General features: G+C 44.7%; 1 protein-coding gene across 2 annotated transcripts in view; it reads left to right on the plus strand.

Annotated features, from left to right (window-relative positions):
* Nucleotides 1-15141, plus strand: part of LOC137375191 (protein IWS1 homolog) — a 91990-nt gene that overhangs the window by 26002 nt on the left and 50847 nt on the right. For both annotated transcript variants that reach the window (XM_068041962.1, XM_068041963.1), the window contains exons 3-5: nucleotides 2168-2528; nucleotides 6618-6677; nucleotides 7221-7845. In XM_068041962.1, the coding sequence (XP_067898063.1) occupies nucleotides 2168-2528; nucleotides 6618-6677; nucleotides 7221-7845 (1046 nt within the window). The remainder of the gene's footprint in view (nucleotides 1-2167; nucleotides 2529-6617; nucleotides 6678-7220; nucleotides 7846-15141) is intronic.

Raw genomic sequence — 15141 nt, forward strand, 5'->3', positions numbered from 1 at the left:
TAGGGAGGTGGGACGGGGAGAGAGAGGGAGAGGGAGGTGGGACGGAGAGAGAGAGGGAGAGGGAGGTGGGACGGAGAGAGAGAGAGGGAGAGGGACGGAGGGACGGAGGAGAGAGAGGGAGGAGGGACGGAGAGAGAGAGAGGGAGGAGGGACGGAGAGAGAGAGGGAGGAGGGACGGAGAGAGAGAGAGGGAGGAGGGACGGAGAGAGAGAGAGGGAGCAGGGACGGAGAGAGAGAGAGGGAGGAGGGACGGAGAGAGAGAGAGGGAGGAGGGACGGAGAGAGAGAGAGAGGGGGAGGGAGGAGGGACGGAGAGACGGAGAGAGAGAGGGAGGAGGGACGGAGCGACAGCGAGAGAGAGGGAGGAGGGACGGGAAGAGGGAGATGGTGGGGGAAGCGGGAGATGGGGGGGGGAGAGAGAGAGCAAGGGAGGTGGGGGCAAGGGGAGAGGGAGAGAGCGAGGTGGGGGCAAGGGGGAGAGGGAGAGAGCGAGGTGGGGGCAAGGGGGAGAGGGGAGAGAGCGAGGTGGGGGCAAGGGGGAGAGGGAGAGAGCGAGGTGGGGGCAAGGGGGAGAGAGCGAGGTGGGGCAAGGGGGAGAGAGCGAGGTGGGGGCAAGGGGGAGAGAGCGAGGTGGGGGCAAGGGGGAGAGAGCGAGGTGGGGGCAAGGGGGAGAGGGAGAGAGCGAGGTGGGGCAAGGGGGAGAGGGAGAGAGCGAGGTGGGGGCAAGGGGGAGAGGGAGAGAGCGAGGTGGGGGCAAGGGGGGAGAGGGAGAGAGCGAGGTGGGGGAAGGGGAGAGGGAGAGAGCGAGGTGGGGGGAAGGGGGAGAGGGAGAGAGCGAGGTGGGGGGAAGGGGGAGAGGGAGAGAGCGAGGTGGGGGGAAGGGGGAGAGGGAGAGAGCGAGGTGGGGGGAAGGGGGAGAGGGAGAGAGCGAGGTGGGGGGAAGGGGGAGAGGGAGAGAGCGAGGTGGGGGGAAGGGGGAGAGGGAGAGAGCGAGGTGGGGGGAAGGGGGAGAGGGAGAGAGCGAGGTGGGGGGAAGGGGGAGAGGGAGAGAGCGAGGTGGGGGGAAGGGGGAGAGGGAGAGAGCGAGGTGGGGGGAAGGGGGAGAGGGAGAGAGCGAGGTGGGGGGAAGGGGGAGAGGGAGAGAGCGAGGTGGGGGGAAGGGGGAGAGATGGAGAGAGCGAGGTGGGGGGAAGGGGGAGAGATGGAGAGAGAGGTTGAGGGGAAGGGGGAGAGATGGAGAGAGGGTTGGGGGGGAAGGGAGAGAGATGGAGAGAGGGGTGGGGCGGAAGAGAGAGGGGTGGGGGTGGTGACAGGAGAGTGTGGTGGGTGGAGGGGGGGGGGAGGGAGAGAGGGGAAATGCATGGAGGGGGGATCAGAGAGAGAGGTGGGGAAAAGCAGAGAGGGGGGAAAACAGAGGTGGAGGAGGAAACAACACAGAGAGGGGAACACAGGGAGAGTCAGAGATCAAGATCACTCCTGACAGAAGGACGTCTATCCAGAATATTCTGCATCGCTACATCAAGTTTGCGGGCAGAGATTGACTGCTTGTGCAAGCAAAGACAATGCCAGTTATGTCACTAAAACAATTTTCAATATAGTGACGAGAAAGTAAATCAATGAATTAGTCTTCTCATTTAAAGCCTCTTCACAAAAATGCACAGTTATTATTTTTATTCGTACGATAAATTTTTAGTGCCTTTATGTTTCGGAATTTGCTCACTGGCCCGCCAGGCCGAGCAAAAATCTTAATGTGGCTATCTGCCCAAAAAAGTTGGACAACTCTAACCTAGAAGCTAGAACACATCTGCTTCTATTCTTGAAGCTGCAGTTTTTTACTTGAGCTTGGATGGAGTCCTGCAGTTTATGGGGTTAAAAGTGACACAGTGAAGCATGGATATTAGAGGAGAAAGGTCTCCTCATAACCTGCTGGATAAAGGCACCACCTACTCTTTCCATCTTTATAAAACCTTTCCATAGCCTATATTTTCAATAAAGCTTTCATGTCAATCTTTATAATTCTCCCTCAATGACTTGGTATCCCTCCCTTTATTTTATTTGTTTCACATTTTCTCCAGCTGTAAATGGCACCATTGTCAAATGCATTCTGTATATCAAAGCAATTTTTAAATGCCCAGTCAGTGAAAGTTTTCATATTGCTTCTGTTTCAGGACGAAAGCCACAAAGAAGATCAGAGTGATGCAGAAGGCATTGACGGTCCCGGCCGCCCACAAAGCGTGGAGGAAAACGTTAGCAGTGACTCTGAGAGTGAGGAGCCCAAGAAATCTCACAGCATCGAACAATCAGATGATGAAGCAGGCAGTGATAAGGAGAATCACTCCATAAATGAAGACAGTGGCGGAGAGCACGAAGGGAAACGCGATCGAATGAACGATACAGACAGTGAAAAGGATGTGAGAATATCACCTGAGCACAGTGAGAGCCGAGGGGCTAGTGATGATGATGGTCCCACACCTCACAGGGCATCCAACAGCGATGATGAGCCGGATGAGGAAGAGAGGGAAGAAACAGGTGTGTGCTGGTCAAAGGAAACCTGTCGTTGTTGAATAGTTGATCGAAATTTACAGGATTGGAAAAGGTCCCTGCTTTCCATCTCTTCTGGTTCAACTGTCTCATGAATATCATATCCCACAATGCCCTCCGTATTAAATTTTTCTCCAGGCACTAACCCAACTTTCTCTTGATACAATAAAAGCAAAATATTGTGAATGCTGGAAATCTGAAATTAAAAACTGAAGTGCTGGAAATACCCAGCAGGTCTGGTAGCATCTGGAGAGAGGAACAGAGTTAATGTTTCGGGTCTGTGACCTTTCATCAGTTCTGATCATTTCAGAAATAAAAACAAGAAATACTGGAAATATTCAGCAAGTCTGGCAGCATCTGTGCAGGGAGAAGCAGTTTCAGGTCAGAGACCCTTCTTCAGAACTGACAAATATTAGAAATGGGAAAGGTTTTAAGCAAGTAAAGTGGGGGTGGGGTAAGAGATAACAAAGGTGAAGGTGTTGATAGGACAGGGTCACAGAGAATAACTGACTAGAAGGTCATGGAACAAAGGCGCACGATATGTTAATGGTGTGCTGAAAGACAAAGCGTTCGTACAGAGAGGGTATGAATGACTGTAAAGCACAGAGCACTCCAAGCACAAACATTTAAAAAAAAACATTGAAAAAACCAAAACAGTGGGTAAGCACAGTGGAAACAAACTAAACAAACTGAAAAACGGAAAATAAAATAACCAAATAAAAAAGGGAAAAGAAAAAATAACTAAGCATAAAAAGGGGGGACCCATCATGCTCTTAAATCATTGAACTCATTATCCAGTCCAGCAGGCTGTAGTGTGCCTAATCGGTAAATGAGATGCTGTTCCTCGAGCTTGCGTTGATGTGCGTTGGAACACTGCAGCAATCCCAGGACAGAGATGTGAGCATGAGAGCGGGGGTGGGGGGGCGGTGTTGAAATGGCCAGCAACCGGAATCTCAGGGTCATGCTTACGGACTGAGCGGAGGTATTCCGCAAAGCGGTCACCCAATCTGCGTTTGGTCTCCCCAATGTCGAGGAGACCACGTTGTGAGCAGTGAATACAGTATACTAAAGTGAAAGAAGTACAAGTAAATCGCTGCTTCACCTGAAAGGAGTGTTTGGGGGTCTTGGATAGTGAGGAGAGAGGAGGTAAATGGGCAGGTATTACACCTTCTGCGTTTGCAGGAGAAGGTGCCGTGGGAAGGGGGCGAGGTGGTGGGGTAATGGAGGAATGGACCAAGGTGTCACGGAGGAGACGATCCCTTCGGAATGCTGACGGGAAGGGAGGGCAAGATGCGTTTGGTAGTGGCATCACGCTTTGTCTTTCAGCACACCATTAACACACCGTTTGCCTTTGTTCCCTGACCTTCTGGTCAGTTATTCTCTGTGACCCTGTCCTATCAACACCTTCACCTCTTCTTATCTTTTGCCCCACCCCTGCTTTACTTGTTTAAAACCTTTTACATTTCTTGGGTGAATCACCGATGTCCTCATTTTTTTTCCCCAAATATTAGTAGTTCTACGGTAGTATTGCTCAGATTTAGATTGCAGTTGGTATTGCTTTCATAATTAGTTTGAGATATAAGGCATGACCTGTCTTGCAGTTAGCTTGACCTTGATTCTGATGTTCTCCTGCCTGAAATCTGCCACTCCTGTCTTAACTCAAGCACAAAGAATAGCCAATTAATCCGTGTTCGATAACATAGACCGAAGGGATCTGTTTCATGTACCAGCCCATCCCGGCCCAAAAGTGTTCGTGGAATTATGAATGCAGCGGCTAGAATGACCCACTGATTTCCTGACACTATAACCCATAGTTAATGAAAAAGTCCTGCCAGAGGTTCTGCCCAGAAGTTGGTTTGCTTTAAACTGGGCTGATTCGCCAGACTCAGCTTAAAGCTTACACTCCTATCGAGGTTAACTGTGGGTAGATTTTAGATGGGCTTAACATTTAAATGATTACATTAACAGGATAGAGGAGCTATTCGTGAGCAGTTTATGCAGCTACAGTAGTTTTGTATCAGTGATGAATGCTGGGGGAAGTAAATATTTAAGATTGGAATGGAATGGTGCTGTTAGTAAGAGTTTGACCATATTATAACTAATAATAGAACCAAAGATCTGTTAACTTTTGAATTCCGCAGACATTTTCTGTCCTTCAGTATCTCAACCAAAGAATCAATTTTTATGTGAGCTTAAATGTGTGCTGACAAGCCACCCTTCCATGAGCTGATCCTGTCGTTGTCTGATGTGCGTTTTCCAGCAAGGATTGCAGAATGGGGCAGGGGACCGAAAAGCCTTGCTGAATTTTTTCCTTCCTGTCTAAGACTGATTGCAGTGCCCAACCACCCCTCCAGCTGAGATTTGCTAACTAAGCACAAACCACGAGTGAAGACATGGCTGAAAGAAGGGCAGGGATGACAGCTCAACATTCCTGGTTACAGGGTTTTCAGATGAGATAGAGCAGGTAAAAAGGGAGGGGGAGAGGGTGTCGCGATATTGATTAAAGAAACAATTATAGCTGTGAGGAGGGATGATATGGTAGAAAGATCATCAAATGAGGCCATATGGATTGAACTGAAGAACAAAAAGGGGCAATCACACTACTGGGAGTGTACCTCAAACAGTCAGAGGGAGATAGAAGAGAAAATATGTAGGGAAATCTCTGGGAAGTTCAAAAACAATAGGGCAGCAATAGTGGGGGATTTCAACTACTCTATAATATTAGTTGGGATAAAATTAGTGTGAAAGTCAAAGAGGGAGCAGAATTCTTTAAATGCATTCAGGAGAATTTTTTTTGCCAGTATGTGGCAAAGTGGCAAGTTGGATCCAAAATTGGCTGAGGCAGGAAGCAAAGGGTAATGGTTGATGAGTATTTTTGTAACTGGAAGGCTGTTTCCAGTAGGGTTCTGCAGGGCTCCGTACTAGGTCCCTTGCTTTTTGTGGTATAGTTCATTGATTTGGACTTGAGTTAAAGTGTATGATTAAGAAGTTCGCAGACAATAGGAAAATTGGCCATGTAATTGATGATGAAGAAGGTAGGAAGATATCAGGTGGACGGAACAATGGAAAATGGAATTCAATTTGAAGAAGTGTGAGGTAGTGCATTTGGGGAAAGCTAACAAGGCAAGGGAGTGCACAATAAAGGGTAGAATACTGAGAAGTATAGAGGAACAGAGGGACCTTGGAGTGCATGTCCACAGATCCCTGTAGGTGGCTGGACAGGTACATGAGGTCAAGAAGGTATAAGGGATACTTGCCTTTATTAGCTGAGGCATAGAGTATAAGAGCTGGGAGGTTATGCTGGAACTGTATAAAACACGAGTTAGTATACATCTGGTGTACTGCCTGCAGTTCTGGTCATCGCACTATAGGAAAGATGTGATTGCACAAGGGATGGTACAGAGGACATTTATGAGGATGTTGCTTGGACTGGAGAATTTTAGTTATGAGGAAAGATTGGATAGACTAGGGTTGTTTTCTTTGGAACAGAGGAGGCTGAGTGTATAAAATTATGAGGGGTCTAGATAGAGTGGGTAGGAAGGTTGAGGGGTGCATACCAGGAAGCATAGATTTAGGGAAAGAGCTAGGAGGTTTAGAGGGGATTCGAGATTTTTCACCCAGATGGTGGGGATCTGCAACTCGCTGCCTGAAAGGGTGTTAGAGGTAGAAACCCTCAAAACAATTTAGAAGTACTTGGATATGCATTGAAGTGCCGTAGTCTACAAGGCTACGGACCAAGTGCTGGAAAGTGGGATTAGGCTGGATGGCTACTTGTTGGCTGGAGCAGACACGATGAACTGAACGGCTTCCCTCCTTGTGTAAATTTCTATGATTCTATATTGCCGTGTCCGGGCACAGGTCCTGCCCAAGTGCTATCTAACCACACAGCCATCATTGAAGCCTCAAGTCAAGGAATTTGTACATAAGGAAAAAGTATTGGGAAAGGGACTGTGTGGTTTGCTGTTCCAGAGAATTGGCATAGGCGCAATGGGCTGAATGGACTTATTTGCTATAGAACTCCATGATTGATATTTGGTGTCTTATGAAATTCCTAATACACAGGCTATTCTATTTCAGTGAAGAGAAAGAAGCCAGTCCTGTCTGATAGTGAGGATGAAAAAGAAGAACTGAATAAATGTGAGTATTCAGCAGTGAATCTGGGTGGCTTCAATGAGTTTGTGTGATGCAGGGTTTGCAATGCAGCAAGAATAGACCTACCCCACTGCCACAGAAACATTTGCCTTTCAAAGGTGATCTGTGCCTGAGCACATTATGTGCAAAATTCAGGCAGTTTGTGCCCTAGTTTCAGCCATGCTCCGGCTTTGGCGTGTGTTCACTGCACTATTTGGACATGCCCACGATTTGCTCTGGGTTCACTGCCCTGTTCAGACATGCCATTTTTTTGTCTGAGAAGTCATTGTCTCTGAAGATGATACTGTTTAGCATCACACCTGTGTTTTTTTAAACTGCATCAGAAGGTGAGATTTGGAGCCATCCTTTTCAACGCAGTGAGCACTACATCTAAAGGTGAGTAATCTGTCTTATTTTTAAGATGCAAAGGGTTTTGTGGTGTGTCATCAATCCATATTCCCAGCCCCTGTAACAAAAAGTATATGAAAGAGTTAACAACCTGATTCAACGTGCAGGACTGGTCTAAATGAGATGTTCTTTCTCTCGCAGCCGCTAAGAAAAGTCGCGTGATGTCGGATAGTGAGGCCTCAGACAGTGACTTTTCCCCCACCAAGAAAAAGCTCAGTGTCTCGGGTGGAGAGGAATCAGACAGTGATGCTAGTGATTTAAAAAGAAAACAAGCTGCCTCAGGTGGTGAGGATTCGGATAGTGACGCTGACGTTGCTGCGGCAAAGCGTGTTGTTTCAGATGATGATGATTCTGACAATGACGCCGGCATGTCAAAAGATAAACGTGTGATCTCCGACGTTGATGATTCAGACAGTGACTCTAATGCTCGCGCAAAAAAGCAGATTGTTTCTGATGCTGAGGATTCTGATAACACGGGTATTAGGAACAAGCGAGTCTTCTCCAAAGATGACGATTCGGAGAGTGACACTGCTCCTAAGAAAAAACGTATAATGTCGGAGGATGAGGACTCCAACTCGGACAGTGATGCCGCTGCTAAGAAAAAGCGCGTCCTTTCTGCTGGCGAGGATTCCGACAGCGATGCTGAACCAGAAAAACAAGAGTCTAATGGCATCTTATCTGATAGTGACGAGGATGAAGAGAATAAGGAACCCACCCAGAAAGCCGAATCTGGTCTGTTTGGCAGTGACAGTGACTCTGAGGATGAGTAAGTGAAAAGTGCTCTTAAAAGCAATGATATGAGTGTTGTAGAGGCGTGGCAGCATTTCCCTGTCTATCCGTCCCAGATTGTTTCATAGTAATCTCAGTAAAACCTAGACAAGTGGAATCTTCATAGTATATTCAGTTGAAATTTGAACAGCACCCAAGAGTGCAATCCCGTGTTCAGTCCTCCCAAACTTAGACTAGATAATAGGCTGAATTATTGATAAGTAACACTAGGTTACAGGTCTATCCCTATATGTCACCAGGATAAGGTAGCAGAGCAGTCTATGTATAACACCGGGCTGAAGTCCTGGTGGGTATAGGCCTGTCGCTGGGATGGGAGAAATTTAGAAACATGGAACATTTACAGCACAGAAGGAGGCCATTTAGCCCATTATGTCCGTGCCAACCAAAAAAAGCACTATCCAGCCTGATCCCACTTTGGAGCTCCTGATCCGTAGTCCTGCAGATTACAGCACTTGAAATGTATATCCAAGTATTTTTTAAATGTGATGAGGGTTTCTGCCTCTGCCACCATTTCAGGCAGTTTTTTCCAGACCCCCATCACCCTCTGGATAAAAACAAATTCTCGTCAGCTCCCCTCTAATCCTTCTGCCAGTTACTTTAAATCTGTGCCCCCACTCTACTAATGGAATTAGGTCCTTCCTATCTATTCTATCTGGGCCACTCAGAATTTTGTACGTCAATTAAATCTCTCCTCAGTCTTCTCTGTTCCAAGGAAAACAAGCCTAGCCTATCCAATCTTTCCTCATAGCTAAGATTCTCCATTCCTGACAACATCCTTGTAAATCTCCTTGCTGCACTCTCTTGTGCAATCACATCCTTCCTGTAATATTGGCCAGAGCTGTAGGAGTACTTGAACTGTGGCCTAACTAGTGTTCTATACAGTTCTAGCAGAACCTCGCTGCTCCTATACTCTATTCCTTGGCTAATAAAGGAAAGTATCCTGTATGCCTTCTTAACCACCATCTCTACGTTTCTAAGTTCAAGGATCTGTGGACGTGCACTCTAAGATCCCTCTGTTCCTCTACACTACTTAGTATCCTACCATTTATTGTGTATTTACTTGCCTTGTTAAAACCAAGCATCACAGAAAAAGTGAATCACGCATCAAAGTACTTTGTCTGTAGAGGGATTTTATGCTGCCCTGTAATCTGTTGACATTAATTCATTGAAGAAACCCAGTGGCCTCTGAGCAGTAATAGGGCAAGACCTGAAACCCTCCAGTGTAGGCACTGTAGTGTAGGGCTTTTAGAATTCCAGTCCGTAATTAACTTCTGGATATACATTATTCCATATGTAAACCATCTTAACCCATTGATTAGATTCAGACCTTTATCTTGCTCCTGGCAATCGGTTATTTTTGCTTGCTCATTCTGTCACCTTCTGTTTTAGACCAATAAGCCATCATTCAATCAGGAGAACTAGCAGGTCACTGTCAATTCAGCATTTCTTTTGCATTTGCCTCTTGGCTGTATTGACTTCTACTGGCTCCACACTGTCTATTAGCCCTGCTCTGCCTGCTGTTGCTTGCCATGTTCAATCATAGCTGCATTGCAAGAACGTTTTTCAGACTTCCAGCTTTGAGGAATATGTTGTAACTTATTGTCATGGGCCAATTTTCTAAGCTGCTGTATAAATGAGGTTTTTTTGTGAGTCTCACTCTTAAGACTATGACCATTATGGCAAAAGGATACTTGGTGTAATAATTCAGGAAAACTTTATTAATAAATAATCAGTACTTAACAAAATTCAGGTGATGACTTTACAGCACTCACGGTTGCACTTTCGGATTGAGTTTTGGCCGCAGGTGACACGAAAACCCTCTCAGTCTATCCGGTCTAATGGTTCTTTTGTTCTCTGCACACCACGTGCTGGAGTTCTTCTACTTCTGTAGTTTTGCTTCAGGGAATTATTTTCTCTGTGCACTGAGACATTGCAGACCCTGACTTTTAACCATTTCTGACCATCAAGCCACCTTGTGTTTGGCCTGATGGTTGGCTCAGACGTTGTGATATCAGTTGTTAGCCTATTTTAATTGGGACTAGAGGTGATAGGTTACCTGCCAGCGGCTGTGAAAGGCTCTATTCACTTTAATTATCATCCCTTTGTGCTGACACAGACGATATGAAATTTGTACAAAACCTGATTCTTTGTTAGCTGGGCTGCTGAAGGTTGTCAGAGTTCTCAATTCTCTTGTACTGACACATTATCATTATACATTGTACATCTACATTATTAAAGCTACATTCAAGTTACATAATAAAGGCATACACAATTTAATGCATATTGAGCTCATGTAACTGAATCAAGGTTTTAGGATTAATTGTGATTGATTTGTTTTAATACATTGATATAAAACTGGCTCTTTTAACTAATGTGTTAGTATCAGATTAAAAAATAAAGTAAAGCTAATTCTAAACTACCTACACCTCCTTTCGATATTCCTCTGATTTCTGTTACTTCATTTTCTTGCCATTTCTGTTCTCAGCTTTTAGCTTTCATTCGCAGTGCTTTATCAGTCTTCAGTCAATACCTGTATATTGCTGGGCTTTGAGATATTGGTTGCTCTATTCCTCATTGTTGGTTATTCAGGTGCTTATGACAGTTGAATTGTGGTCGAAGAATGAAGTTGAGTGTTCCTAGAGTAACCAATCGAACACAAAATGGATTCTGTATAGGTCCTGAGGAAGTTCACTGATCTCTGATCTATTCAGCTTTCAAGCATGGCAAACTCTTCACTGCCTCCTCATAGAATTTTATATTTTTAATTTTTATTAATTGATTTGTCTAATTTATCACTTGTTAGGTTAATAAAATATTGTAATAAAATAGGCATGTTCCTCTGTTTAGGAGACTGGCCAGGTATCACTAGGTGAGAAAGTCACACTCAGGGTGTTTGATATGCTCTTTACAGAGGTGTACAAGACATAAGAGAACATCTCCATTCACTATGTATGTTAGAGATGAGAAGATTGCTTTGATGGGATTATAGAGGAAAAATCCTTTAAACGGGAGGATAAAATGTGGAATTCTTTACCGCAAGCTGTTGGAGTAGAGTCCATAAATTTGATTTTTAAAGTATGTGAAGTAGTGTCTAATAGAAGAGGAATATTAAAGAGCACGATAAACATGCAGAGAGTGAGATTAGTCGAGGTGGCTCATGCAGAAAAACACTGGTGCCAATTTAATGGGCCAAATGGGTTGTTTCTGTGTTATAAATTTCTATGTTTCTGTAATTTATAGGAGGGAAGCCTTGAGCAATAAATATACTGGAGTTCTTTGTGGAAATGGCAAACCTTGTTGGTAATTTAAATTCTATGAATGTGATCTACTTAAGAGTTCAACAAGGCCTTTGATACCACATGGTGATTAGGTCACAAGGTAGGTAGGTATGGAAGAGATGGCAAGTTGGTGAGGTGGTTGAAAATTGGTTGAACCAAGCACAAGGGATTGTGGACAGATGGGTTCAGGCGGCAAAGGGAAAGGAAATAAACAGTGGGAATATAAACTAGATGTCAGACTTTACAAAAAGAAGAAATACATTTTGTGACAGTGCTGGTGTGTACGCTTCAGCAGGACAAACATCAGGTTCTTGTGCCTTTCCCTTTACATTAAGCTAAATGGCTCTCTAACACAGGAGAGGGATCTGAGGCATTGGTGGATAGTTCATTGAAATCGACAGCATGTGGTGTGGCAACAATCAGATTTTGGGACATATAGCTAGAGGAATAGAGTATAAATAGGAAATAATCGGGTGGATTTTCAATTTGCTGTCCGGGTGTAAAACTTGATCAATCGACATTAATAGAAACTGCCCAGTTTTCAAATCCATTGAAATCAGTAACTGATCTGTATTGCCTGTTTTACACCTGGGCAGAAAATCTACCCTAGTGAGTCTGTACAAGTCATTGATACAGTCGCATCCTGGAGTACTCGGTACAGTTCTGCTTACTAAACTTGAGACATAACAGTTGTGAGGAGAGACTGAAGAACCTGGAATTTTTCATTTGTAAGAAGAGAAAACTCAAAGGAAATATTTTAAAGTATTTAAATCCTCATAACAATAATCTGAACCCAGATCTGTTTCAGAAGCTCTAGAACCAGGGAGTAAGGACTCTAGAGGAAGGAAGGTGTAGATGAACTAGATTTAACTATTTGGCTGACAAATATGATGCCGACAGCAGGACCATGACAAATTTGCAATGCTGGCCTCATTTGTTTAATACCAGCAAGTTGCAGGCGCCAGTTGGGGCCCCAGATATAGCACTCCTGTTCCTCCCAGCTCCACAATAAGAGAAGTTCAAAAAAACTTACACTTCTGGTGGAAACCACTGGTGATCCAGCCTGAAGAAACGGTCATTCGCAATCAAATTTCACAAGGAGGCATGAAACAGGTGTTAGGCCCTGGATTTGTAAGTGTAGAGGGCCTAATGCAAGTTTCATGCACATACCCTTGACACCTATGGAGGAGTCCCAATCAATATGATGCACTTCCATTGTGGGATGAGTGCAGGGACGCTGTCCACCATATTATACTATTAGCCCGTTTTACACCTGTAAAGCAGGCACAGCTAGATCTAATTTCTAGGCCACGTAATGGACGTGGAGGCAGTATGCATAGTTAGCATGGTAAAATTTAATGGAGCGCTGAATAGGTATTTGAGAAAAAGAAAGAACTTTGCATTTATGTAGCTCATTTCACATCCTCAGAATATCTCAAAAGTGCTTCATAGCTGATGATCCCATAAATATGTCCACAGATTTTAAAGTATAGACTTCACTGTGAAATGCAAATTGGGAACAGCTTCAAATACTGTAACTGTAAATTCAATAATTGCATTTTGACTGAAGATGAGCAAAAATAAACATGCTAATGTCAATGATTAATGCTGTTTACTTAGCTGTTTGCTGTGTCCACAGCTTTTTGGAGTGGGTTAGACATTTCTACTACTCCACAGCATACATACATTATATCCTAGAAATTACTTTCTGCAATGCTTTCCACTATTATTTTAATGGAAGCAGTAATCTAACTAAAAAGAAAGAGCTTGCGTTTTTATAGGAACATGGGATGCAGGAGTAGGCCATTCAGCCCGTCGAACCGGCTCCACATTTCAGTTACATCATGGCTGATCATCTACCTCAACACCACTTTCCTGCGTTATCCCCATATCCCTTGCTGTCTTTTGTATCTAGATATCTATCGATTTCTGTCTTGAACATGCTCAATGATTGATTGAATTTCCACAGCCCTCTGGGGTAGAGAATTCCAAAGATTCACCACCCACTGGGTGAAAAAATTCCTCCTCATCTCAGTCTTAAATGACCTACCCCTTATTCTGAGAGTCCGTTCCCTGGTTCTTAGACTCACCGGCCAGGGGAAACATCCTATCTCCATCCACCCTGTCAACCCTTTAAGAATTTTTTACGTTTCAATGAGATCACCTCTCATTCTTCAAAACTCTTGAGAATACAGGCCCAGTTTTCTCAATCTCTCCTGATAAGACAGTCCCCGCCATCCCAGGGATTAGTCTGGTGAACCTCCGTAGCACTCCCTCCATGGCAAGTATGTCCTTCCTTAGATGAGGAGACCAAAGCTGTACACAATACTCCAGGTGTGGTCACACCAGGGTTCTATACAATTGCAGCAAGACATCTTTACTTCTGTACTCAAAAACTCCTTGCGATGAAGGCCAACATAACATTGAACAAAAGAACAAAGAAAATTACAGCACAGGAACAGGCCCTTCGGCCCTCCAAGCCTACGCTGATCCAAATCCTCTATCTAAACCTGTCGCCTATTTTCTAAGGGTCTGTATCTCTTTACTTCCTGCCCATTCATGTATCTGTCTAGATACATCTTAAAAGACGCTATCGTGCCCGCGTCTACCACCTCCGCTGGCAATGCGTTCCATGCACCCACCACCCTCTGCGTAAAGAACTTTCCACGCATATCCCCCCTAAACGTGTCCCCTTGTAATTGAATCCCCCACTCTGGGGAAAAAGCTTCTTGCTATCCACCCTGTCTATACCTCTCATGATTTTGTACACCTCAATCAGGTCCCCCCTCAACCTCCGTCTTTCTAATGAAAATAATTCTAATCTACTCAACCTCTTTTCATAGCTAGCGCCCTCCATACCAGGCCTTCCTAATTGCTTGCTGCACCTGCATACTAGCTTTTAGTGACTCATGAACAAGGACACTCGGGTCCCTTTGGACATCAACACTTTCCAACCTCTCACCATTTAAGAAATACTCTGCCTTTCTGTTTTTTCTACCAATGTGGATAACTTTACACATTCACATTCTTTTCCATCTTGTAGCATCTTATCGCATCCTCAAAACATCCCAAAGCACTTTGTAACAAATGGATACTTTTGTCGTGCTGTCATTGTTTTGTAGCCAGCCAATTTGGGCACAAGAAGATTCCATGCACAGCAGCAAGTGACCAGTTAATCTGTTTTGGACTTTGGCTGAGAGATAAATGGTGGCAGATCGCCAGGAAATCTCCCTGTTCCTCAATAAATTGTGCCATCAGATGTTTAATGTCTGCTTGAGACTTCACGATAGGCCTCATTTTAAAATTTCACCAAAAAAGTAGCACCCCTACCCTAACAATTTAGCCCTCACACTGTATTGTATGGAAGTATCAGCCTAAATTATGTGCTTATGGTAAAGAGTAAGGCTTGAAACTATTACCTTCTGATTCAAGGGGTGAGAGTACTGAGTGAAGCTGATACTGAGAGTGGGCAGTTGATAGATATTAATTGCTAGTACCAGTCCGATGGACCGCAGCTTCTCTTTCCTGCCTCTTCCTTTCCCATGTTCGTGTTTCTAATACAAACAGACGAATTAGGAGCAGAAGTGGGCCACTCGGCCCCTCGAGCCTGCTTCGCCATTCAACGAGATCATGGCTGATCTGTTTGAGTTTCGAATTCCACACTCCCATCTACCCCCGATAATCCTTGATTCCCTTACCTAACAAGAACCTATCTACCTCCGCCTTAAAAATATTCAATGACCCCGCCTCCACTACCTTCTGAGGCAGTGTTCCAAAGTCGCACAACCCTCTGAGAGAAAAATTTCTCCTCATCTCTTTCCTAAAAGGGCGATCCCTAATTTTAAAACCGTGCCCCCTAGCTCTGGGCTCATCCGCAAGAGGAAACATCGTTTCCACATCCACCTTGTCAAGACCGTTCAGGATCTTATATACTTCAATCAAGTCTCCCCTCACTCTCCTAAACTCCAGTGAAAACAAGCCCAGTCTGTCCAATG

The sequence above is a fragment of the Heterodontus francisci genome, chromosome 11 (assembly GCF_036365525.1).
Source record: "Heterodontus francisci isolate sHetFra1 chromosome 11, sHetFra1.hap1, whole genome shotgun sequence".
Classification (NCBI taxonomy): Eukaryota; Metazoa; Chordata; class Chondrichthyes; order Heterodontiformes; family Heterodontidae; genus Heterodontus; species Heterodontus francisci.